Source organism: Carassius auratus, chromosome 5 (genome assembly GCF_003368295.1).
Source record: "Carassius auratus strain Wakin chromosome 5, ASM336829v1, whole genome shotgun sequence".
Classification (NCBI taxonomy): domain Eukaryota; kingdom Metazoa; phylum Chordata; class Actinopteri; order Cypriniformes; family Cyprinidae; genus Carassius; species Carassius auratus.
In genome coordinates, this window is record NC_039247.1 from 11,297,644 (window position 1) to 11,324,611 (window position 26,968).

Sequence of the window (26,968 nt, forward strand, 5' to 3'; positions counted from 1 at the left end):
AGATTGCAACATGTCGTGTTTCAGTTGATAGACATTTGAAATCAGTACTGCGCCAGCAAAGAGTATAGAAGTAACTTCTATACTCTTTGGAGCCAGTGTGCCTTGACGGAGAGAAGACAGATTCATAATTTCACGGATTAATAAATTAAATTCTGCTCTGTACCCTATAAAAACTATTACTCCAGAGAGGACTGCGACTGGAACTCATTATCATTTAAACTACTTTTGGTTCCACTTTTGATATTTTTTCGCAAAAAATAAATGATTAACATTATGTTTGTTTGTCTGTTATTTGTTTATTTATAACAGTAACGTTATGTAGTTTTAAGAAATGGTTATGAGTAGGTTTAGGGGTAGGTGTAAGATTAACGTTAGTGGCTCAAAATAACGTTTTAATGTTATATTTTTACAAAAATTGTGTTTTATTATGTTTTATTCTTTTAACATTCTGTATAAAATGGGTAGGTTTAGGTTCGGGTGAGGTAAAGGGATCCTACATTTATCCATATATATATATATATATATATATATATATATAAAGGGAAAATATACATAAATATAAAAAAAAAAAATTTAATCCAATACGCATTGAAAAACAGCTTCATGAGCAAATTTCTATGGATAACTGACTGGTCAGAGAACACGTTCCATCTGTACGTATTTGAGGTTGTTTTTACGTAAATTTCGATACGTATCGAACCTATAATTACGTCCAGATAATACGTTAATGACACTGTAAATACGTAAAGGCACATACGTATTGGACAGTTTTAATTTACGTCTAAATATGTACGTTTTGATTGTGAGATCAGGCTGACTCTATCCTATAAATTTGATCCATTAGATATTTGATAGACCAGAATTTTTTTTCAAATTAAATATGTAAATGATTTCGTGGAATGTAAAAAAATCCACCTCCTTAGTGTCATTCACAATAACAGTGACTTTGGCACCGTCTTTGCTCTTGATGGTTCCCTTGACGTACAGTTTTTTATCATCAACCACATAGCAGGCAGTCTTGGCATCAAATGGTTTGTTCTGAGCCTCGATTCTCTCCTTCTCAGGCTTACGAAGGAAAACGGCAGCCCTGGCTCATGGTGGCGGCTCACTGCAATGAAGAGACGATCTTATTTATTTATTTACAGGAAAACACATTACTATACACATTTTATTATAGTTTTTGGGGATGTGGTGGGTGGGGGGTAGAAGGTAAGATAAAACACACAATCCATATTGTCATTAATATCCATATACCATTTAATGGCAATGTTGAAATATGTATGCAAATTTAACTGCACTACTACTTGACAAACAAATAATAAATGATCCATGAATTAGAAATGAAAAATGGTTGTTGTTGTTGTTGTTGTTGTTGTTATTATTACCAACATAAATTTTGTTTATCTCTTTTCCTTCCCACTAGTGACGTTTTTCCAGCACCCCTGTGATAGATTTAAAATTCATGTTTCCAGTTTGATCTTCACTTCATTAGCAAAGTAATCGTACCATACATTTATGTGATATCTCTTTTCATATCTCACATTAAGTAATAATAAAAAAGAAACTTGAATGTAAATCTGTTTCTGTTTTAGTCATCTGTTTCTCCATTTTCATCTAATCATAATCTATTGTAAGTGTATTTGCACCAACCAATGACGATCAGTAATGCATGAAGAAATTAGAGTTCTCATTGTCATTTATAAAACTCTCCGTAGATTTCATTCATTTGTATGCACAAAATCAGCTTTATAAAACCAGACGTTCTACGCCAGAACCTGCACAAAAAAAAATCTCTTTATAATTTTCAGCCAGGGGAAGACTGTGCATACGTGCATCTCCACAACTCCTCCCTGAAATCACCATATGGAGCTTACAACGCCTAGTTTTGCTATGCATAACCTCATCTGCATATCATTTCCATGCAAATTCCCATGCAGGTGACACCAAGTTTAACACCGAGACATTAAGGAAATATGAGATATAGACTATAATGCCATTTGTGCAAGTATCCTTGTTATGTTTTATAATAAATATATGAATACATCCATAAAAACAGATATATTTTAGTTGATCACATTCCTTTGCACATGCCAAATAGCATTCCAATTGTTTTACACAATTAAAATAAAATTAAAATTTTGCAGTTTTGCTGATAAGACGAACATACTTTAGCTATTTTAGTGGATAGGCCTATATTTATTGCAGTGTATTGTCTGATACGATTCCATTTACTTTTTACTTTACAAGGCTTTAAGACAAGCTAGCATAAATTTGTCTTTCAAACTTTTCAACCTAGTTATTAGTTTTTCTTTGTTTTGTTTTTTTCAACTGCTTACATTTTTAAAACTTTGCCTCTTTTTTTCAAAACGTCACACAAATCCAAGAACAAAATGCCTTACATCTCTTGCTAAATGATGCACTGCATTCAAAATATCAAAAATATCTCAAAGGCAAACATTTGCAAACACAATCTGCCATAATATTAATTAGAAGAATTGTGTGTTATGTTCCGGAAAAAGTGTTTTATGAAATTGAAAACTGAGTCAAAGGCCGAGAATTAGTGTATGGTTTTGCAGATTTGGTGTGTGCTTCTGCTGTTTGAATGTCAGCTTTCAAAAATTGTGTGACAAGTAAAGATTTTGTTTGTAAGCGGCATACATAACAGTATACAGTCTATTACAGCATTCATAAATTAAATTACATAAACAGATGTAAAAATTCAGCAATTAACTTGACATGCACCACAATACAGAGCAGTAAAATATTTATATATATATAAAAATATATATATATATTTTTTTTAAATTGTAAACTTAGCATCCTGCACATCTGGCCAAATTTCATTATACAGTAGCAGTTTATTGGTCTCCTGACACAAGACTAGCTATATTGCTAGGCAGTCATTTCTCAGTTCTGCAAAAATGCATAAAAAATGGTTACAAATAAAATTTGACAAACTGCTACAGTTTACTGTACACATAGAATAGTGAAATTTCCATTATCTAATTTACAGGAACTGTACTGTAATTATGCTGTATGTGTAGGCCTAAGTATAAAACCCCAGATGACTGGCCCAACTCTCTCCTCTCTCCGTTTTTAGGATGCAGAGATTCTGATTAGTGATTATCGGCATCTTCTTATTGATTTCTTGTTGTTGTTGTTACGGCTTATATCCATGATGAAAGTGGAGCAAACGGTCGGAGATTCGGATCACCAAACAATTATGAATCTCAGACATATCCAGACAGGGTTAGATTTCTGAGAGGACTTCTGAGTTAGGCTACTTGAAAAGCAGTAATTATCTGATTCACGAACAAAAGTAAAAACAATTCGTTACTGAACTGGGCAGCACTTTGTAGTTTTGATTAAAAAAGATCCGGTTCATAAGAATAATTTGACAGTTCTACACTTCGTGCGCGTGCACAGTTTATTAAAAGACGTGTTTTTGCCATGAAACTAGCAGATGAAACTCTGCTTACATTTATATTTTATTCTGTGATAATTTTGTGGTAGCAGGTAGCCGTAGATTCACCCCTGGTGGTTGTACAGTAATTTTCATTGCACAGCATATTCAAACCAGACAATGGAGCGTTCGACCCCCGAATCCAGCTTTCTTTATGAATCCAGCAGTGTCCGCCATAATATCGATATAAAGTGCGCATCATGGATTATTGCTCTTGCTAAAGTTTTTCTCAAAACAGATCTGTAATTTAGTTGAAATATTAATTATTGTGCACTAGCACCCCTCGCTGCCATTAAAACATCACAGGAAGATTCTCTTTATTGATAATAAAATTATGTAATTATTTTGTTTGTAAAATTAGGCTGTGTAATTTCAGTGTTTATCTCCTTTAATGCGAGTGGAATATTTGATGTAAAATTATATTTCAACATGAAAACGGAGTTTAAAATCGTTGGTCGATGCATGGTCTAGAATGTCCGTATATATATTTTTTATAAATCACGATATGTGCGTGGAAAATTGCGTACGGATATTTCTATGCCCATTTTGTGCGTATGCAACTTTTATAAATGAGACCCCTGAACAGTCGCCAGGGCTTGCATGTACCGCCTTATATTGGATTTGTTCTGCCAGCCAAGCAGAAGTTAAACATAGGATAACTCATGTATAATATGGCATGAATGTGTGTCAAAGGAATTGGTCAGGTGAAGCACTCGGTGCTGACAATCATTCTGAAGATGGAAAAGACGAACTACTGCAAATGTCATTTTCTTCCGGAACATAAATACTGTAGGCCTACTTGTGTTTCATTGTTTGTCTGTTAAGTTTAGATATATATGAAAGTTTAGATTTATATATATATGTTACTTTTCAATTGATTAGTTTTGTTGACATTCAACACTACCTAAAAAGATGCATGGAATGTCAACAGATGTACTATGATACACCAGTGAGACTGAAAACAGGACGGGCTTAATCACACAAAGATTAGTTCTTATTAATGTTAAATGTCAAGGAGATGTAGAACTGCTTGGCTTTGTCATCACTATGCCTATATGCCATCTTTACTGGATATTGTGTGTTTTTTTTTCTGACTAAGTATTTGTGATGAGAAAAGGTTTTGGAAATATATTGCCTTAATATTTATTATTTTGTAATGTCTTAATGTTAATATGTTGTTGATAGTGTTATTTATATTGTAGTGTCAAATGTTGGTCTACTATTTATTTATTTATTTTAACTTACAGAAAATGTTGGAGAACTAACATTCAAATGACAGAAATATAACCACAGGTGTAGTTCATCACATTAATGTTCCGCTAACATTTGACAAACATAATGTACAAATAAGCATATCTAATAGCAGATGTATTGTTTAATCATTGTAAACCACTTTTTGAAATGTTTTGTTTAAAATATGCACAAAATATTTTTTTATATAGGCCTACCACTTTTATTTGTTATATAATGGAAAATACATAGAATTTGACTTAAGTACTGACTTTTTTGAATGGCCTCATTCACTAAGGAACTGACGTCAACACTAGCATAACATTTGCCTGATTTTTTTATAGCTGGGCAAATGAATGTAGCGCTGAGCCCTGCACATTCTCAGCATGCATAGCTTTTAGTAATTTAGGGCTGTAGGAAGTGAGTAAGAGACACAGAAACTTAGTTAACCAAATTAAAAGGTAACTTTACTTTGCAAATGCTATAAAGGAAACTGTATTATTTATTTCCAATGAAGAATATCATGGAAAATCCCCATACAATATTTTTTTAAACTGACAGAAACAATCTTTGGCAAGAACAACATTAATTCAGGGTCATTTATATGCTACAGTCCAGGGAGTAATATTCTACAGATAACGTTAAGAGTCAATGTCATGCCAACTATTGAGAAGCATTTTTTTAATCTTCTGAACAAATGTAAGATGAATACTATAAATGAAACTTCACGCACACACACCTAAAACACCAACTTGATTGCCCTATATGCAAATAACAGATATGTTCACATATTTTCATTGTGCATGTAACACTGAATTGTGAACGTTGACAAACAAATCTTTTTTTATGCCATAAATCTTCATTCACTCATTACACTTGCTCATTCCGCGGACGGTGGAGAGTGGCCCCTGCAGAGCTCCCTGGCATTATCACTATTTCAACACCCTCTTTCCTCCTGAATATCTTAACACTTGTCGTGTAATTGGAGACTCCCTGGGCCATATTTCTGGCATGTCCACCATGTGTGCACTCAGTAAGTTAAATGATGGTGCCAAGTGCCGGTTCTACATGCCCTGGTGTTATATGGTGTATATCTACAATTCCATCACTTAATTTAATCTTCCATGTACTAACCGCAATCATCATACGAATTTTAATAGGCTCAACCTCTGTTAAATACAACTGATGATGCATTAAGTCATAACTGACTCATTAAATAATGAAATATTCACTGTCAGGTTACTAATTACTTCACTTTAACACACCGTAATTTGATTGTGTAAAATACCTCAGCAAGGAATGACAGATATAAAGCTGTTTTTGGCCCTAATCAAGTATATATATATATATATATATATATATATATATATATATATATATATATATATATATATATATGCTTGATTATCCTTCAGCAAAACAGATCTTTGAGTAAAAAAAAATACATCATCTGGTCAACTTATAACTAAATCAAGGTAACAGGTAAAAATACTGAGCATTTGTCAACACATTGCTGTTTTTACCAAGCCTAGTGTAACTGAGACATGTCATTTGATGACTGCTCCCGAGTAATGTGATGAAAGCTGTGGAACACATACAAAAATAGTCAAGGTAAAACTGTGGAGGTAAGGAGAAACCTAGACCCAGCTTCAGACGTCACGTCCACGGACCATTGGCTGAAGGTCTGGCTACGCGAGACTAGGAGAAACCTGCCTCCATACATCTAAACTTCCCAAGAATGAAACCAAAGAAGGAAGGCTTTGGGTTTCATAACGGACTGCGTCAGGACCTGCCCAACTAGCAGTGCGGTAGTGTGACGTTATTCAAGTTAAAAGCACAGAGAATCTGGTGTCAGCTCTACAGCTTTAGATACCAGCACCATCTAGAGGATGTGGCCTGAAGCGCTACTCAGCTGCATGATCAGATTTAGTTCTTTAACGATTTAATGATTTTCCCAGACATTTTCGGTTCAGAGTCTCTTGTTCATTACATTTACATAACTTTATTTTATATATTATTTCCACCATTCTCAAAACAGGTGTACCAAAATAGCCTCTTAAATTCAAAAAGCATAGTCCTGGCATGACATGACACAAGCTCGAGTATGAAGCCCTTTTTCTTTCTTTCTAGCCCGAGAAAGAGTTTACTGTAAAATAAAATCTCTCTTAAGTACTAACTAGTTACATTTAGGAGTGGTTATCTTATATAGAGTTCTTATACAGCACAAATTGTGTTAATTCCATAATGGTATTTAAACCAAAGTAACAGCAGAACTCATCAATTTAGCATATTATATCTTCAGTCATGTTTGGTAATAATTCATTACAAGATAAATATTTTCATGCAAAGCCAGTATTTACAAACTCTTCTAATGTTAGCTATCAAAAGCAAAAGGTTAACACATTCATTACTTTCAACACATAAACGTTAAATCAAATGGGCTATGCCTAACCCTTAACTAGAACTGTACATTACTTGTTACCAGTTAGGCACAGCTCATCTGATTTTGCAGGTAACTGTTTGTCCATCATGTGAATAGGGATGATAATCTCTCCAGGGATACTGATATTAGAGCCTTGCAATGGGGCCTCAACTGAGAGTATACCATCTGGAGAGAGCATGGAGTTGATCTGTTTCAGGTCTAAGTCAGCTGGAAGCCTAAAGAATTACACAAGAGAAATTAAATGAGTTATGATAGAATAACACTGTACATTCTGTACAGCTTTAATACAAGATTTATAAATGTAACCCTTTTTTAAATACACAAGTTACTATGAGAACACAAACTGAAAATAAAAGAACAAACCAAAAACTCCCTTACTTGTATTTTCTTGTAAAGCTTCTTGAGATCAACCTGTGATTTTCCTGCCTTTCCTCGTGATTACCTGTGAAAGAAAACAGATACTGAAGAACATGTCATTGAAGTCTCTAAGAAATGTGATCTGCAGGATCAGGATGTGATGTCATTGCATACGCTGGTTACATTTACATATATACACAGTGCATTAGAAATTCTTCAACACAGAAAAAAGCCAGGCATATGAAGTTCATCATACCGGTTATCTCCAAATATCCCTCCTTGGTTTTGATGTTTATCTCCTCTGGAGAAAACGGACTGACATCAAGACACACTTTCCAGGTTTGTTGTCCTTTCATTTGTTCACACACAGATTCAGAAACCCGTCCTTCTGATCCAGTACATGATTTAGGTGGAATCTCCATGCACAAAGAGCTGAAGAGAGGTAAACGCATAGATCCTGGCCAGGTTGAAATCCCCAGTCTTTTCCTTGCCGATTCGATCCAGCTAACCTCATCTGGTTCGAGGAAACAGGGGAGGTCGGTGTTTTGGGTGAAAAGGTTTTGTGTCTTTTCCTGAAGAGGGTCCCAGCAACCATTTCTTTGAAATAAAGGACGGGGCATCTTTAAACACAATTTCAAAATTGAAAAACACCCGGGAGGTTTTGGAAATTTTCAATGTCCGATGCGGATACAACAACAGTAAATCCGATTAGCCAACTTGTGAAACGCTACAGAAAGCTGCTGCTCCCTTCTTTTATACGGTTCTTTTCTATTAAATCTTTATCCCAAATTATCCAGTTATCCAGTCCCAAACATCAACAAAGACACTTGGCAAATCTTTCACCCCCGTGTTACAATCTGACAAACACTGAATGATGCCATCCTCTCTGTATTAATAGAACTGAAGGGGAAATGGCAAATTCTTGGCGCATGACAATGGTCACACTGGCAATAGTGTCACTGCATTAATGGCCTCTGTAGTCTGGTCACATCTTGGAGCGCTTTCTTTCACTATAGTTACCAACTGTGTTGCACAACAGTATGTACTTTCAGCCTTTATCTCAGCTCTAGAGAATTCCTCAGTCTTGTAAACAACATTGTAGCCAGATAAACTAAGATTCATTGCATGGCACTAACCATTGTTAGGATTTTACTTTTGTTTTGAGATCAGGTGACCAAGAAACACACACAACGCCAAATATATATTCACTTTCTTTAATGACAAATTAGGATTAAGCATTTTTACTTAAATGCTCGGGATACTTGCATACAGCAATCATGTATACAAACATTTTCGTTCTTTCATTTCTTCTCCTTTACTATTACACTCTCTAGAAAAACCCTACTTCAACTGTGCATCTTATTTCATGAGTGACTTGGGATTGAAATGGGTTAAGGTGAATGGGCTGGAGAAGGGAGAAGGATCAGTTAGAAAGGCACAGAAAGAGGCTACAGCAGATATATAAAGGGAATGTGAACAGTGAAGCACAGAATACAAGCAAAGGTTTTTTTGGGCACATCTCTTTCTCGTGTAGTAGAATGCTGATTGCAACTCTACAGTGCTTGTGTTGTCCTCTGGCTCAGTAGCACTGGATCAGTGGGAGTGTACTGAAATAAGTATATTAACAGGTCAAGTATTTATTTTAACACATACCGCAAGTCATTTTTCCTTCAGACTTTTTCAATATATAAAATAACCAATCATCATTTAATGTAGTATTTAAGAGCATGTCTTTATAGTTTCTTACCAACAGTGCTTAAGTTTCTCAGGCAAAAGGATTTCCATTAAACGGGTCTCCAAAAGCATCTGCAAGGGCAGCAGTCTGAGTGGCTGGAGTGCTCTGTGATAGAAAACCCACAGGGCAACTAAGTACATTCAATAAATTCAAAAATGTAAACAAAAGTGCAATCCCCAAAACACCGTACAAACAGAAAAATAGGGTTACACAAAACGGTCTTTTCAACACTATAAGCTTTTAGAATTCAAAAACTAAGTAAATGTACATACTGTATTCATGGGTGGTGCTCCAAAAGGGTTACTTCCAAAAGTGTCATCAAAAAGGTTTGAGCCTGCTGTGAGAGTTGGGTTTGAGGATGCAGGGGCTGGATTAGGAGTGAAGGCAGCACCCGAAAATCCTGTGGCTGGGGCCAGGGTCGGGATCAGACCTGCTCCCTGAGGTACAGGGACTGGACGAGGGGATTGCTGAGGAGCAAGTTTGGAGGTCCCTGGACAAGACGAGGAAATGTAATTATCAAACTATCCAAATTGCATTGCTCTGTTACTGAAGTTAAATCTGTTTATTAAGTGTATACCATTTGAGTTAACTGAGATTTGGTTTATGTCAAAGTCATCATGATCTGCCACCTCCTGAGCCAAGCCAACCTTGCTAGAAAAGTACTGGTCAAATGAGCCATTGGTGCTCGGACTAGTTCCTTGTTCTGCTTTCTGGGGCTTAGCCATCTGGAAATTTTTAAACATATCTTTTCCAGTCTTCTTCTCCTTTTCCCCTAGGGGGTCCAAAGCTGTAAAGGAGCTTTTGACCACTGGGGGATCTTCTTTCACCGGAGGACGGGGTGGAGGTCGAGGAGGAACCACTGCACTCTGCTGCATACCCATCACTGAATTAGGAGGCATCATGGGAGCAAACTGGTTTTGTTGGAAAGGGCTGGTCACAGGACCAGATGTGGGCCAGGCCCCACCAGGTGCTGGGGTTCCTGGATGACCCCAGGCTTGAGTGACAGATGGTGGACCAAAAGGGGAAGCTCCTTGCTGCCCCCATGCAGGAGCAGGCAGTCCTCCAAAAGCAGAGGGTTGAGAAAAAAGGCTTGGTTGTCCTAGAACAGTTACTTGAGGAACACCGCCTTGAGGAAACATTGTGGGAGTCTGACTCCATGGAGATGGAGCTGTCCCAGGAGTTTGAGCAACCGATGTGGGGCCCAGAGACAATGACCCTACAGAACACAATTACATGAATTAAAAACAACAAAAAGTTAAATCATGTTCACAATGTTTGAAATTACATGCAGTAATGTTCCTCTGAAATTGGATAGTCAAACAACCCAGAATGCACTATGAGAGGAAATTAAAGGGGGGAAAAAAAGGTGATCTTACAATTTTACATGTGCATTGTTTATTTAAATTGATAACATTTACTGAAATTAAGTGGTTTTCATTCTGCTTTTAGAAATCATGAAAATTACAATATAAAAGCAGTTTATTTAGTTTTAAAAACACTGTCTTCGCAATTTAAAATATAAATTGTATTAGAATATTTTCCTTGCAAAGTAGAAATGGGTCTTTATACAGAACGAGAGAGAGAGAGAGAGAGAGAGAGAGACTTCAGTTTCATAAGTGTACCAAAAGCCTGCATTATACCAAGAGCATTGACAGTGGAGGATGGTGTGGTGTTAAAAAGATCTGCTGGAATGGATGAGGTCTGATTTAAGGGCTGAGACTCCTTCTGGGCTGGTGGAGCAAAAAGTTCAGCTCCAAACAAGTCATTTCCAGGTGACTGTGGGGGCAAAATTTTTGTTTAAAATCATTATAGTGCTACGCTGCGGTTTAAAATTAGTATTACAGTGCCAAACAAGATACAGCATACATTTCAAAAAGATATAAGGTACTAAGAAAAAGCCAAATTTTATAACCAAGTTTGTCATGGGAAAACAAATTTGTATGTTAAAGGATTAGTTCACCTCTAGAATGAAACATTTTCATCATTTACTCACCTTCCACTTGTTACAAACCTGTAAAAGTTTTACTTTTTCTATTATGGAAGTCAATGGTGCTCAATTGTCCAAATCCCAAACATTTTTCAGAATACCTTCATTTGTGTTCAACAGAAGAAACTCATGGTGTGGAACAAGAGGAGGGCAAGTAAATTATACATTCATTATGGAAGTGTGCTAATGCTTTAAGTCTGATATGCATGTAGATACTTGGTTGACCATACTTACCCTGCACATTTAAACTGAAGCACAAGGAAACAAAAAATATTTACTGGCATTCTGAGGTTGGATTTTCTATTAACAGCACTTCTGAGTAGAGCTCATGAAATGTCAATTGTCATGTAAAGTGAAGCATGCCGTAAGTCACAGTATTGCTCTCAGTGACCGCCATGACATTGTTGTTTACATCCATAATTTAATCATGTTAAAACAAATTGGACCTTTTATTTAAGTATTGATGCACAAAAGGTTCTATTAAGTTGTGAAAAAGGACCACAGTCAGTTAGCATAAAACTTAATAGCATTCTTAATGAGCAAAATGTATATCATCAATTTTTAAGACATTGACAAGACAAAGACAAAAATGCCATGCACCTCAACACAAGATAATGTGGCGGTTTTAATTCAATATTTCCAACGTGCAAAAAATAAAAAACCCACACACCAAACACCTCCCTAAAACCCATAAATCCAACTATCAGTGATCTAGAAAGACAAACTATAAGGACTGTTTCTAAAAATAAATTAAACCACCCATGCATGCTTTCTCAAACCTTTCTAAAAAGTGAGAACATCCTTACATTAAAGTAAAAATGTATTCTGTATTTTAAATGTTTTTAGATAAAATTGCAGCCATTTATGCCAAACAACAGTCCTTCTAGTCTCTCTCAGCATTTGGACGTGCAGTAATACAGACTGAGAACTCTGAAGTTTCTCTTGTCAAATGTTCACCTTCTCTCTCCTCCGCATGCATCCAGACTTTGAGCTTTGAGGTGGGGGGCAAAGGACTATCAAGCCTCCGTTTTGAGCAGAATTTGGCAATATGGTTTGAAACAATTCCACTGATTTACTCGATCCATTACATAGAGGAGTTTGGAGGACAGGAGGACCTGACTTGTATAACCCATGTAAGATTGGTGGGTTGTTCATTGAGGTTCTCAAAAAAGGATTCTGGCTAAAGGGGCAATTGTTTTCATCATTCAGATTGTTTAAAGGAAGCTGCTTTACTTTACTTTCATGTGACAACTGGGTATTGAACAGTCCATTAAACAGCTGACTGTTTGAAGAGGAATCTTCACTCAGGCTTTGCTGCAGATCTGGGCCACTCAAGAGGAAACTAGAAAGATCAGACTCGCTACTAGAAGAAAACATGGAATCTGACTGATCATTCAAGGGAGAAAAGGGATCAGAACTAAGAGTTGGGAAAAGATCTGATATGGATGAAACGGGTTTGTCATCTGGTGCATTGGAGAGAGGGGATGGGTATGAGATGAAAGGATTTCCTTGATTGTCAATCACAAAAGCAAAGTCAAGGAGCAGAACACTGTCAGGCTGGTTTAAAGGAAAAAGAAAAAGAAAAAAAAAAAGATGTGATTAAAGGTCAATTCTGTGACAAATAAAAGAAAGTAGTAAGACGGTGTAAACTGATCTTTGTGATTTTAAAATCATATAGCATTAACAACATGATCATTTCCATAGGAAGGGTCTCAAACACCAGTAATAGGATGTAATTGAAGAGATCTCTATTTTCTTGGGTTTGGGTGCCATCTACTGGCCAACAGGATTTTCCCAAAATCATTATTGGTAGTGAGGAAATTTTCTTTGGTTATGAAAAGGAGCCAATCCAAATGCTTGAGATCCTTAAAAGAGATATAAGGGCTGATAGATGCATTTGGTAAGTATTAATGAAAGATACTAGTAAAGCAAATCTAGTCACATGCATCATGGCTCTTTGTAAAATAAGTATTCTATAAACTGCTGAAACTACATCAACAGTAGATCCTTCGCAAAAATGTATACTTTAGGGGCATTACCGTCGGAGAGTGTATGTCAGGTGGAGTGGACATATCACCAAACAGGTCCATCTGCTCTACAGTCTGAGGATAACACACAAAACATCCTCTGGGTTATTTTCTGAGGAATTCAAGTTGAACTGCTCAATAACACAATTTTGTAAGAAGTTGTAAGCACGCACTTTCACAGCATTTTCTTTACCATCGAAGCGGAGTAAAGCATCCCCACCATTCTGATGACAGAACATCAAGACAAACAAATGAAGGATCACATCAAAATAATTAACTGAAATATCACGCAAAATGTTTATACCCACCACAATCACAGCGCCATTCCCTTCACCCTGCAAAATAGTAAAGGTTTCAGTCAATAAAATGCATCTAACCTAATAGGAAAAACAGTTTAGTTAAATGTTTATGAAAACTATGTTTTTCTTCTTCATTTAAGGCATTCAATGTTTGTAAGCTGCTTGAACAAAAGTAAATGACTCGAGTACGCAAAACCCCTTGGCTTACCAACAGACAAATATCTAGACAAGCCTAGACAAATCTACTTGCGTGAAATATAACATCAAATTCATTACTCAATTTCAGACACATTTACTTAAAGCACACTACAATCCAAATAATTTTTGTTAAGTATTAGAAAAATATGCATCACCTGTGCAGCCTCCTGCTCTTTCTTCTTCAAATTCAAGATCAGCTGAAACAGATCCTTCAAATCAGTGACCAGAGCCTCAGCCTGTTGAAGAGGAGAGTAAATGCATTCTTGATTTACACTCTGGATTATATACCATTCCATTCAACTGTAAGCACTTTCAGCTGTGTGCAATGTTTGCTAGTGGCACTAAACAGAAGGGCTAAAGAATGACAATCCTGCATTGTCTTTTTCCATTCAAACAGTCAGTTCCACCCCATACATTAACAGATATTTCTTTAAATGCACTTGAACATGTCATACTGTGCCCAGATTTGTTATCTATCCTAGGATTTAGTATTTTGTGTTGAATGAAAAACTCTGACCTGCTGAGCTGTCTTAATAGCAAAAAACTGGTGCTGGCCCTCTGCTCCACAAACATATCCAAACGCCCGGTTATCAGTGACATCGCGAGCAATGAATGAGATCTTATTCACCATATGTTCATACGCAATCACCTTTGAGACCGAGCGAGAGGATACAGAGCATGCTTTAAAGTCAATACAGAATTTTATGACAAATGAAGCATCCATCTCTCAAATTACAGAAGTATATAACAAAACTACTCACCCCAGTTTTCTCATCAACAATTTTGATTCCTGTTAGAGAGATGTTCACCCATATTCTTTGCTTGTGCTTGCCTTGAGAACGAGAAGCTATTGCCATGCCCTGTACACAAACAAGAACTGAGCACTTTATAATAATATCTGTACCATTAACAGAATCAACAACATCATCAGCTGTGGCTTAATGGTTAGAGAGTCGGACTTGTAACCAGAAGGTTGCAGGTTCGGGTCTCAGTGCTGGCAGGAGTTGTAGGTGAGGAGAGTGAATGAACAGCACTCTCTTGTACCCATGGCTGAAGTGCCCTTGAGCAAGAGACCAAACCCCCAATTGCTCCCCGGGTTTTGGAGCAGATAGCTGTCCACTGCTCCGGGTGTGTGTTCAGTGTGTGTTCCCTACTCACTGCGGTGTGTGTGCACTTGGATGGGTTAAAAGCAAAGCACCAATTCCGAGAATGGGTTACCATACTTGGCAAATGCCATGACTTCACCTTTATCATCTCTTAACCCCATATCTCCCCATATGTGACCCTGGTCCACAAAGCCAGTCTTCAGTCGCTGGGGTATGTTTGTAGCAATAGCCAAAAATACACTGTATGGGTCAAAATTATAGATTTTTCTTTCATGCCAAAAAATCATTAGGATATTAAGTAAAAGTCGTGTACCATGAAGATATTTTGTAAATCTCACCCTGTAACTATATTAAAACAATTTTTGATCCGTAATATGCATTGCTAAAAACTTCATTTGGAGAAATTTAAAGGGCGATTTTCTTAAGTGATTTTTCTTTTTACACCCCCAGATTCCAAATTTTTGAATAGTTGTATATCAGCCAAATATTGTCCTATCCTAACATTTTTTCAACTTTCAGATGATGTATAAATCTCAGTTTTGAAAATTGACCCTTATGACTTGTTTTCTTCGTCCACTGTCACATATAAAAAGCACAGAAATGAAGGCAACCATCTTGGATCTGCACCTTTAGTTTCATCATGGAATCCTGACACATTTTATCCCCTCTGGGTTCTGGGATATCATCTACACCAATGAGCTTGGCTTTATATCTCACTCCATCGCCCTGAAACCTGGCCAGCAGGAACTCATCGGTCCTCTCTGGGACTGTAGGAAGAGAACAAGCGCATCATTTACCATTTAGTAAATAAGTAAACAAACAAATTTGCTGTAGGTAGCATCAACCTCGTTTAAAAATAGATTAAAAATAGGAGGCCAGACTGTACTTTTTCTCCTTTCCCTCCAGAATGAAGTTCTGGTGACGGGTGTGGTGGGTGTTGTGGCTGATGCTGGTTCAGTAGTTGTTGCTGGTTCAGCTGGTACCACAGTGACGGGCTCAGCATCAGGTGGCTGTGACATGGTGGGTGCTTCGTCACAGGAGAATGAAAGCAAAAGATGGGACAAAACCCAACTGAGAGGCAAAATAAACTAGTGGACACAGGTAGGATATTCAGCAAGCACACATTCTCAGCACTGCGCCTGGAAAGAGAGAAAAAAAAGACAATAGACAAAAGAAGCTGATAGTTGAGATAGGTGAAATCGGACTATAATGTCCATCTTATTCATGACATTAGGTCACAGAAACAAGCATTTACATAAGCAAATTCACATCATTCGTTACATACACATCAAGAAATGTAAAGCTCTTGAGACTATTTTAACTTGGCTCATAGATTCTGTTAGTGACAGAAAGGCAGAGGAAAGAGAGAGAGGAAATTGTGTCAGCAGGAAAAAAAAACAAAAAAACACTTCCTGCTTAGTAGGCAAAACAAAACAAAAGTGCCAAATAAGTTTTCCCATTCCTGAAATACAGGATTTATAGAAAAATTACATTGAGGGGAAAATCTTTACAGGGTTGCAAAGTAGTAATCCTTCCTTTCATTTTAATTCACCAATTCCAAACAATCAATAAATCATAAAGCACCTTTTAATCAATAAAATCAATCAAAATGTAATAGATTTAGAAAAAAAAAAAAACAGTAGGCAATCTGGACTAATTTCAGAGATCAATGGAAAGGCTGTTCATCTCAACCAAAGGATTCACAGTCACATAAGATCCTCCAACAGTTCAGTTAAATTAAAACGGTGTCTTATTCAGTGAAGGAAAGATCATTCAGCAAAGATAAAATATAATTTAAATGGTCTGAAAGACATACCATGAGCAGCCAATAGTGTTTAGCAGTGTATTTCTCAGCAGAAAGTGGAAAGAGACGGCAAGAGAGCTAACATGGGCAGATCAAAGGTTGAGGAATTAAAACCAGTTAATCCTTTTCCAGCAGCTCATCAGCCCTAAAAACACATTTCCTATCCCATGATTCTCAAGACTGCCCAAATGCTCGTCTTTGGGCAGAATCTCAAATAAATTTGAGAAGAAAATCGAATTTGCTCAGATCTATTATCTATGAGTTTACTTAATCATAATGCAGCAGGAACCAGAAGCAGAGACAAAACCATGACAAAATGAATCTGAAACTCTTTTAAAATTAACTAAGTTCTATTAGGTTATGTATGACCATGAGATAGATAGATAGAGATAGAGATAGAGATAGATAGAGATAGAGATAGATAGAGATAGAGATAGATAGAGATAGAGATAGATAGAGATAGAGATAGAGAGATAGAGATATATATATATATATATATATATATATGCAAATTGACAATTCAAGATTAATATAAATGATATAAAATTATGATGAATTATTATAACTCTCAGCTGCTAGAAGAGTAACATTTTATGACACTCAGCAGCTGACAGACAGAAGATTCTTGTGCAAGACACAATCATGAGTTCTGCTTTACAAGCACTCAAGCATATCTGCATCCTGTCTCACACAAGCACACAATAAAATGGTGATAAACGTTCACACGATCATAAACTTTTTTTTTGCAGTGAAATGCAAAAATAAAAGTTACTTTTAAACATGGGTTATGAGGGGCATTATATTCATACACAGACAAATAAATCAAATCTCATGACTATCTACACATTAACCCAAATGAGCCAGGTAAGACACACAAGCTAAGAAGATGATGGCACAGTGCATTGCGGAATTCTAACTCTTTTATAATTTAGAACAATACAACCATAAAAATCCTCTGAATGTTCTGAAAACATTTCAGAGATCCAGATGTCTGAGATTGGGATCTTCCGTTTAAAAACTGAACACCTTTCAGTGCAGCAACATAATGGCTTGTTTATGCTCATATGTGGACTCCTCTCATAGCCCTGGCTGTTCAGTAACTTCAGTGAACCCAAAAGTCACAACAGTTAAGTTTCATTAAAACAGAGGATTCAGCAACAGTTGAAGCTGTTCATAAACAGAGGCACAATTCCACATCAGCAGTATTACAAACATGCAAGTTACACATTAGCCATGCACAAAATACATCACTAATAGATGATTAGCACGGAATAAAAAACAAAAAAAACAAAAACATAAGTACACTTTAGTATAACATGATACTATGAACAGCTGACTTTGCCCTGGTTTTGACTTTCAGCAGACGCTTTTTTTCCACTTGATGCTGAAATTTACGGTACACTAACTTTAGGCTATAGTCTACTTTTGTTTTCAAATAATTGAAATGTAGCCAATAACTGCGTAGACTATTCGGTATTTTTAAAAAAAATTTAAAATAAGAAAACACTTGATAAAACTGTTTTAGTCTCGCTTAACGTGTGGTTTAAATGCTGTATTAGGCTACTCCCGTGAAGTGATTTAAATCCATAAATAAGACCAAATATAAAGCGTTCATAGTCATTTGATTTTTAAATGTGATTTCATTTTTCACATTTCTGCGTTTCTTTACTTATGCTACCCTTCATAACTTGTACTTGCCTCAGGTAACAGGTAAGACAACAACAACTAAAAAAAACCACAGGTAACACGAGGATGAATGAGCCATGGCCGTCACTTACCGCAATCGTGCGTTCTTGAGCTCCACACCTGAAACGCTGATAACAAACTCGGAATGGTGCAGACTGAGCGTCGTGGAGAGTTTGGTCGAGTGAAACCTCCAAACAGGCGGTCCTCAGCCTCCCCAAACTGATCCCACTACCGAGCGCCTCCCACAGGTACCGCGCACCTAAGCGCGACCTTTATAACATCTCCGGCACCTATGCAAATACTAGTGATTGGTCAACCTTGAATTGAAGATCACAAATTATTTTAGCAAAAAGTTCTACTAGATAATATTGCATCAATTTATTATCGACATATTTTTCATAAGGAAATTTCTCCTGAAAGATTTGTTAAAATAAACGGGCGTTGCCATAAATATATTATACTCATTTTCCTACTTTCCATTTTTATCACAGAAGTCAGAAAATATATTTAATAGTTTCTATAAGCTAATAAAATACTATGTCAGATAGCACTGCATTATTCATATAGACTACTTTGTTCATTACCTGGAGATGTCTTGAAAAACACATAAAAATAATCGATATATAATAAGCGATCGAGCATGACTTGTCTTCACCTTTTTTATTTAGTGATTCTGGATGTTGTCTATATTAGGGATTTCCTGGCAGGCATGTCATAATGGTTTCTGTAAGTCCGTTTTGTAGCTACCTTTTGTAAGAGCGGACTCCGGCTTCGAGTATGAATGCAGGAGAGTGTTTAGCGCTGCATAATGTTCATACATTCAAACCTAATATCTTTTCTCTTTAAAGTGGAACCTAGATTTATTTACACTGGTACCCGAAAACGTAAAAGTGCAGGGGATGAGTTAACGTTTTATTAAATGTCCACCGTGTAGGCTATTCTACGCGCATGAAAATGAGATTTCACATACATTCATTTACACAGCCTACTATGCAATGTGCAGATTTCCTTTAAATGAAACCCTAGAACATTCTGAAAGCCAGAAAAGAAATTCAGCTCATCCTTCCTTCCTCACAACCCTTCCTCTGCTGACACTGCTGACATAAGAGAAGGAATGGAGAAACGTAACAAATAATAAATAAAACTACACAAACATATCTTTAAATATTATCATTATCTTAATTATTTTTTATCTATTTTTTTCTAAGGCATGTTTAGAAGCTACTTATATCCTAATCGAGCTATTGCCTAATACCCGGCCATATCTCTTACAGGCTATTTTCATATGAAGTTCAAGTATTTATGTTTTGACCAAGTCTTAATCTAAAATGATCATTCTGATACTTTTTTTTAATAATAATAATAATGCATTTTATTTAACCTTTTTCATGGTTCCTTAAAGATTCTTAAAGCGCAGGATTGAATTATAATAATTTAAAAAAAGTTTTACTGTAGTTTTTGAGGTTGTAGATACAGCCAACATAGTACAAGTCTCCCATAGTGCCCCAAAAACAGGAAAAGAGGAGAGGATTGCAGTTCATGCCTCTCCACCTTCCTGAGTGAGCTGAGGGGAAGTATCTGAAACATTAAAAAGTGGGGTTCTCAGCACATAACAGTAGTGTCCAGAACAGGCTTCATGGACCTCCACTTTGCCTGGCCAACATTCTACTTCGACCATGCACAAAGACATGACATGGTTAAATTTGATGAGTGAAGAAGGCTTATTTGGCACAGATGATGTGCAGATTGCTGATAGACATTCACTTTGAAAGTAGGAATAAGTACACTTCTCTATGTGTATTAGATGAGTGCATCATCAAATATTTTATTTGAAGGAATTCAAATACAAGTAATACTTCTAACCACACACATCCATTGTGGATTAAGACTGACATTTATAAATATCTACTAAATGAACAGACACATTCCCAAAAGCCTGCAACCAGTAAACAGTTTTGGACTTATAGTATTTGTTTGAGATTTCAACATGCCTGTGAAATCAATGATCTCATGGTCAGAAAAAAAGGTTTAGTTTTACACTAAACTGAACTAAAGTGAAACTGAACTGAGGAAACAGAAATTGCATATTTTTTTACCTGTTTTTTAAATAAATGTTTGTCTTATTTAAGCATATTTACATTTTAAAGACTCCATCCGAATTGAACAAATAGAATGTAATGCCAGAATTTGGGTACCATTTTATTTTGTGAGAAGTATTTTATTTAGAAATGTATTTGCACATGTTCCTCATCTATATAAAATGACTATATTACTGTAAATACTTGTATCAATGTTTTGTACTTGATACAGAGAATGCTAAAAGCATTTTAAAACAAGAACATTTTTATAAGAAAATATAGATTCTGTGATATGTACAAAGAATCAGGTCAAAGAAGGGAAATATGTTAGTCAGATAGTTTTAACATTAGACAATGGTAAAAGCAATGGCATCACATGATTTAGGATATCTGGGAAACGGCAGAGATTTATACAAACCTTTGGAGACACACACACATTTCCAAACCTCCTGTTAACTCTAAAAAGTGTACAAATTCACATATAGAAAGGACCGCTTCACCATTAAGGGTTTAGCTGCTTTAGTAATGATATGCATTCTTTATCAGGTTAATGGAAGAGAATATCGGACCATATGTATGTGTGCACAAATCCACAAAATTCAGAGTGCATGGCTGCAGGCTACACTGTTCGATTTGGAAAATGTTTATTTTTTGGGACAAACCAAAGTCATGCACTGTAATGGACTCGTAATTTATTATTAAGCGGATCATTATTTGTCTTTCTAAAAAACAATGGTCAAGACAAGAGGTGTGGAAATAAATGATCCTTAATCAATCTTAATCAATGGACTGCAAAACGAGCCCCTGGTCCCGGTGCACATCCTGCGACCCGTTAACTAATAATGATGGTACTGCAATTTCTGTTCTCCTCTGTCTATTTCAACACCTCTCTTCTCATCTTTCTCAAACTTGTGAATGTAAAATGTCTTTCAAACTGTCATGTAAAGTCCTTCTGACTTAATAATAATGCAACAAGTCACACACAATTAGTCAGTAATAAATAAATGTGAAGCATTCACCTGTGTCTGTGTAACACAGCATCGAGGTATTGTGGTCTTTGAGCAATTTATAGGCTCTAGGTGCATACACCCAACTGGAGGGAGGAAACCCTGTAAACATCTACCAAATGCCAGATGCACCTGCCTGCAAGAGCTCTCAATGGCAGCGCGCTTCAGGTTAGTATTTTTTGTCTTTGCAAAGGTGACTGGCATAAAAAGAAAATCTGGGGTTTTATAGGAATTACGACTGTGGAGAGCCGGATACCTCTGATGAAGAGGAGTGTGATGTCATCAGGATAGCTTGTGGCTGTGTTTGAGTCTGATATAGCCATCCAAGCTGGATACGGGTCAGAGCCTTTTTTATCTCTCAACATTGACTCATAATACATTAATAAACAACTGAAAAATAGAAGAAAGAAATAAAAAATACTTTTATTCAGCAAGAATGCATTAACATTAACAAGAGACATTTTGAAAAAAATCATCAAAGAATTCTGAAAAAAAAGTATGACTTTTCCACAAACATATTAAGCAGTACAGTCATTTTCAATATTTAAAATCATAAGAAATATTTTTTAGCACCAAATTTGCATATTAGAATGATTTCGGAAGGACTGTGCAACACAGAAGTAATGGCTGATGAGGAATATCATAAAACAGCTGTCAGAAATCACAACAACCAAAGTAAGTTTTTTTGAGGAGCAATTTATTTCCTGATCGTACTTTATTCATTACAACGATCTAAGCTCATGAGCCACAATGTAAAACAGGTAAAAAAGTTTCAAATCAAATTATTTTTCCCCTCTTATGTGGTCCAGTGTTGCCCCCTGTATGAATAAAAACGGTTACTACTACTTAAATATTTGTATTAAGGAGAGTATCGAGAGTGAGTAAATGAAGACAAAATAAAAAATTTTGGTCGAACCTTTAAATTTGTCAGACACATACCTTAAAGGGGGGGTGAAATGCTCGTTTTCACTCAATATCCTGTTAATCTTGAGTACCTATAGAGTAGTACTGCATCCTTCCTAACTCCAAAAAGTCTTTGGTTTTATTATATTCATAAGAGAAAGATAGTCTGTACCGATTTTTCCCGGGAAAACACGACCGGCTGGAGGCGTGACGTGTGGGCGGAGCTAAAGAATCACGAGCACCAGTAGGCTTTTTTGTTGAGAGTGTTTGGAAGCTGAGGAAAAAAAACAACCAAAACAAACCATGGCTAACAGTCAGATTCAGCATATATTTATGATCCAGATGCTGAAATTTAACAAGAGCAGCCTCAGCAACGACGTCTCTATGTGGTATGTACTTAAACTGTATATATTTGCTTAGCGGTTTTGGAAAATGACTAAGTTCCACTTTGTCGTCTTTTTTTTTGTTTTTTTGTTTTTAAAGCTGTACATGTGGAAAGTGCAGTTTGATGACAACATCGCATGTTGTTTACTTGATGTGCTTACACGCCGATAGCTAAGATAACAACACAGAGATATTTGAAGCAGTTTTACTCAACGCCTGCGGTTCAAACACACGATCACGACCCTTTTTTGTCGGGACTGCATTATCCTTAAGAAATAAACGATGTGCAAATCCGGCGTCAAACTGGGCCTTGTTTGTAAAACAAGCATCTTCGAAATGCAGGGGAACAAACACAAACACAAACACTAAAAAATAAACTCCATCCACTGGTCCCTTAATGCTGTTTCTCTTTTGGTAGAACTTTAGGGAACTTTTGACGCTCTAGCGGTTAATAAGCAGAACTGCTTGCGTCTTGCGGAAGAACATCGTAGCCAGAACTACTTCTCTCTGTTTATGTCTATGAAGAATCACAAAGGTACTGGGTTACTCCGCCACGGTACCCCCGAAGCAATCTAAAATAGTGCGAATATAAACACTTATTAAAGGTGCACCCTAGTGATTCAGGACAAGCTATAGGACCACTGGGAGGAGCCAGAGGAGCTTTTTATTTTTTTATTAAATGAAAATAATTACAAACATACAAGGCATTAACCAGTTAAGCAAATTCTCGTATACTACAGTAAAGATTGAGCAGAATCAGCAATAACAATACCATACAAAACATATCTAAGATTATAGATACAGCTACAAAACAAAAGCAGTAAAAAAAATAAAAATGAATAAAATAAAATAAATAAATAAATAAACATAACAATTGAACAAAACTTAATGGGGCCATTTCAAATTAACTTAAATGTTTCAAGTAAAGTAAATAATTTAAGGGCTTTCCTTTCCTCCACAAGTTTAAGAGATTTACTTAGAAGATTCAACTCATTCCTCCAATGAGTCAAAGTAGGTTTGATTTTATAATACCTGCATTTATGGAGCCAGAGGAGCTTGATTGTTTTCACAGATTATCTGTCTCATATTCTACTGTCAGGACATAATGACAGGTTTAATAAATATGTAAAAACTTTTTTACAAAAGTTCCCTACAGCACCTTTAAAGTAGCTATACAATTTGTAAGATATTTGCAGTAAAATATCCAAAAACCACTAGGCTAGTGTTATATATTTTGTCCAGCTGATTACTAACAATATCTCTAAAGTTTTCAACTCTTTGTAAATAATGAGAAAATTCCTATTCTAAACAGTGACACGGGGCAGTGCAGTCACCACCTGTCAATGACGTTAGTTAGCCTTTGTTACCTCCTTTACTGACGTAGAAACCACATGACAACAGTGTTGGGCTGGCTGCTGGTCTTCCTGGTCGCTTTGCTCCGGGGGGGGGCGTCGCAGATGCAATGTTCGCGGTGTACCAGAAGGAGTCTGCGGAGGAGACAGAGCTAGTGCTAGTGGTAATACCAATACACAAATAATCATGGAATATTACAAAAAGCTATGTACAAAATAAGAGATACATGACAATTGCCTATTTCTCTCATTAAGAAAGGATTAGAGAAAAAACATGTCTGACGACACTGCCATCTTGTGGTAGGTAGTACAACCCAAAATAGTTGCATTACAGAAACGGCAAACTTTTCTCAAATTGGCTGATTTTTTGCCCACCTCGGCTGTACCGTACAGTGATGGTTTCACAAAGAAATTTCATGGCATTTTTAAATATACCAGGGTAATTAATTTACTAAATATCATTACCTATTTCGTTTTTTTTTTTCTAAACCATATTTGTTTCCTTCTCTACCACACCATACTCATAACAATTAGATGATATAAACAAAATCAAAGAAAACTGGTGGTAATTATCCTGTCTGTCAGTAAAGCCTCAAGATTTACTCACATAAAGAGGAACTTACCAGAGGGTAAATGTCTGCGAATTAGACTTTTGCATCTTTGGCCACTTTGTTTGTGAATTGATTGTAATCCACTTACACAATACACATGTTTAACGAATTACCATACTCATATTATTATACATAATAATATAATATTATATATTAATGTTTACAGTAATAAGCCGTTTTTATGAGAATTAGTGTTTGGGGGCACACAAAGAAATCAATGTATTAGGTATATATATGATGTTGATGTAGATGGCTCACTTTTCATTCTTCTTGGGCCTCTAGAGGTCAGGTTAATAGAGTAGCACTCTTAACTCCCTATTGAGACTCTGAGAAGCTCCTTTCAGCTTCAATAACCTTCAAGAGTCAACTTGTGGTGGCAATGGCTTTGGATTGACACCGTTTAAAAACAACACTCCAAACCAAGAAAAAAAAAAACATTAAACATTAACATTATATTCAGTTCAATTCAGGTTTATTTGTATAGCGCTTCAAAATTGTTTCAAAGCAGCTTTACAAAAAATGCATGTTTCTACATTACAACTAAGAGGAATTTGATATCAGAGGTGATATTGATCAGAGAATGAAAGGAGAGAAGGAAAATATCTCAAAGCAATGAGCTAAAAGGTGCACTCCCAAAGAAAAAAAAAATGTAATGTCCCAGTGCAGTCAGATTCTAACTTCCCTGAGGTCACGGCATCCATTGAAGTTTCTAAGAGCCGTCATGCCACATTACCTTTCTCATCTGTCTCAGAACCGTGAAAATTAAGTTATGTCTCCATGTCGGCACAGTTTTGTCTCTCTTCTTGCACTTTTTTTTACTGCTCCCCTATTTTTCTTCATCCCCTTGACTGAAGAAAAAATGGACATAGAAGAGCAATCAAGTCTTATGCACCCATGCAGTCCAGCTCACTATTGCAGACTAAAATATGCTGATGGTGTGAAGGGGTCCTCTGTTTATACATGTAGAGTCATTCAGAAAAGGCCCTTCACTGCCTGCCCTTCCCCCAAATTCCTTTTTTTAAGAACCCCTTAAAAACCAACCCCCTCTTCGCATCCACTGACCTGACAATCAAACCTCTTCTTTCTCCCACATTCCCCTCTCAAAATGTTTTCTTGTTTGGTTTATGCCTTAGACAACTGTTGAAATGTACTATGGGAAACGTTTCCACAAAGAGAGACTGCTCCCTGTGTCATTGTTTATGTAAAACCATAATGTAGATTAACTGTGTTCAGCTGAGAGGACGAATGTGGTTTTCCTTGCATCCTTAATCTTACTTTTGAGCCAACTCCATACATACACCATGCTGGCAAAAGTTACACAAGAATAAAAAATATAAAAGTTTTAGGAAAAACATTTTCTGCTCTGCAGTTTTTCACTTCCCTTACACTCAAATCTTTTGGACATAACTGGATTAACAACAGCGCTGTCAATTTTAAAGAGGTCTGTTCTCAACAAGAACTGGATGTGACAGGTTCAACACAGCATGCCTGATTTGAGAAATGGCTCCCCTTTTACAAAGTCCCAATGGGGCCCTTCACCTGACAAGGATGAATAGTCAGCTCACCTCATCTTTTTACTTCAAACTGAGAGAAAACAACAAGCGGAAAAGTTCAGTAAGGAGTCAGTATGCATTCTTCTGAATAACTGCTGGGTGGAGCCTGCTGGGTCATATGCTGGGTAGTTTTTGTGTGTAGTGCCTGGGTCAATCTAGCTGAAACTATTCTCCTCCCCCTCCAACAATCAACCCAGCACGGAGTTACTTCAACTGCTGTTGGGTTACAGTCAGAGCGCGGGATTTCTGCTTCCTCTTCAGGAGAGAGCGGTTCTCAGCGCCACCGAACTGGTGCACTTCTTCAGTATAATAAAGGTTTGTATACATTTTATGCCATCTATAATTTTACTGTGCTATGAATGATATTTACGCAGCACAACATAAAGGGATGAGATGTCAGTCTGCTAAATGCGTCAGCAGTGGTTGTTTCGCATGAACATCACGCATTTTGCCTTGCAAACATAAACAGATTTTATTTGTTATAATACTGAATTTTATTTATTTCGACGTTAAATATGTTCTCTAATCTCAGTATTGTTTGTATATGGGCAGGTTGTGGAATCAGTCACAGCATCTTTCAGTGAAACGCGAGGCAGCGGTCTGAGGTTCACAGTTCCCCTGCCGAACTACAGCCCATCACCGGCTCAGATTTCTTGTTAAACAAGTGTATGTAAAATTCTAAACTGTTTTGTTCACCCAAATAAATTCAATTTGTCTTTAATTTTTATTTTTCATGAGTGTTCTT

At 36.5% G+C, this 26,968-nt stretch overlaps 2 protein-coding genes across 4 annotated transcripts; both read right to left on the bottom strand.

Moving 5' to 3' along the window:
- Positions 1-6,097: 6,097 nt before the first annotated feature.
- On the bottom strand, positions 6,098-8,611 carry LOC113075367 (heat shock protein beta-1). The gene is made up of 3 exons (XM_026248072.1): positions 7,750-8,611; positions 7,515-7,578; positions 6,098-7,351 (listed from the first exon to the last, which is right to left on the bottom strand). Exons 1-3 carry the CDS (start codon positions 8,111-8,113, stop codon positions 7,165-7,167), a joined length of 615 nt encoding a protein of 204 aa, XP_026103857.1. The 5' UTR covers positions 8,114-8,611; the 3' UTR covers positions 6,098-7,164.
- Positions 8,612-8,693: 82 nt separating this feature from the next.
- Positions 8,694-18,604, bottom strand: LOC113075321 (disabled homolog 2-like). 3 transcript variants are annotated; one of them, XM_026248022.1, is made up of 15 exons: positions 18,428-18,604; positions 15,732-15,984; positions 15,473-15,612; positions 14,501-14,599; positions 14,257-14,388; positions 13,895-13,975; positions 13,551-13,577; positions 13,416-13,466; positions 13,255-13,317; positions 12,173-12,772; positions 10,869-11,004; positions 9,806-10,444; positions 9,501-9,718; positions 9,241-9,333; positions 8,694-9,100 (listed from the first exon to the last, which is right to left on the bottom strand). In XM_026248022.1, the coding sequence occupies exons 2-14, from the start codon at positions 15,862-15,864 to the stop codon at positions 9,259-9,261; spliced, it is 2,394 nt and encodes a 797-aa protein (XP_026103807.1). In that variant the 5' UTR covers positions 15,865-15,984; positions 18,428-18,604; the 3' UTR covers positions 8,694-9,100; positions 9,241-9,258. The 3 variants fall into 3 exon arrangements, with proteins under 3 accessions (XP_026103807.1, XP_026103815.1, XP_026103821.1); XM_026248030.1 differs by lacking the exon at positions 18,428-18,604 and adding an exon at positions 16,662-16,799; XM_026248036.1 differs by lacking the exon at positions 12,173-12,772.
- Positions 18,605-26,968: the final 8,364 nt, after the last annotated feature.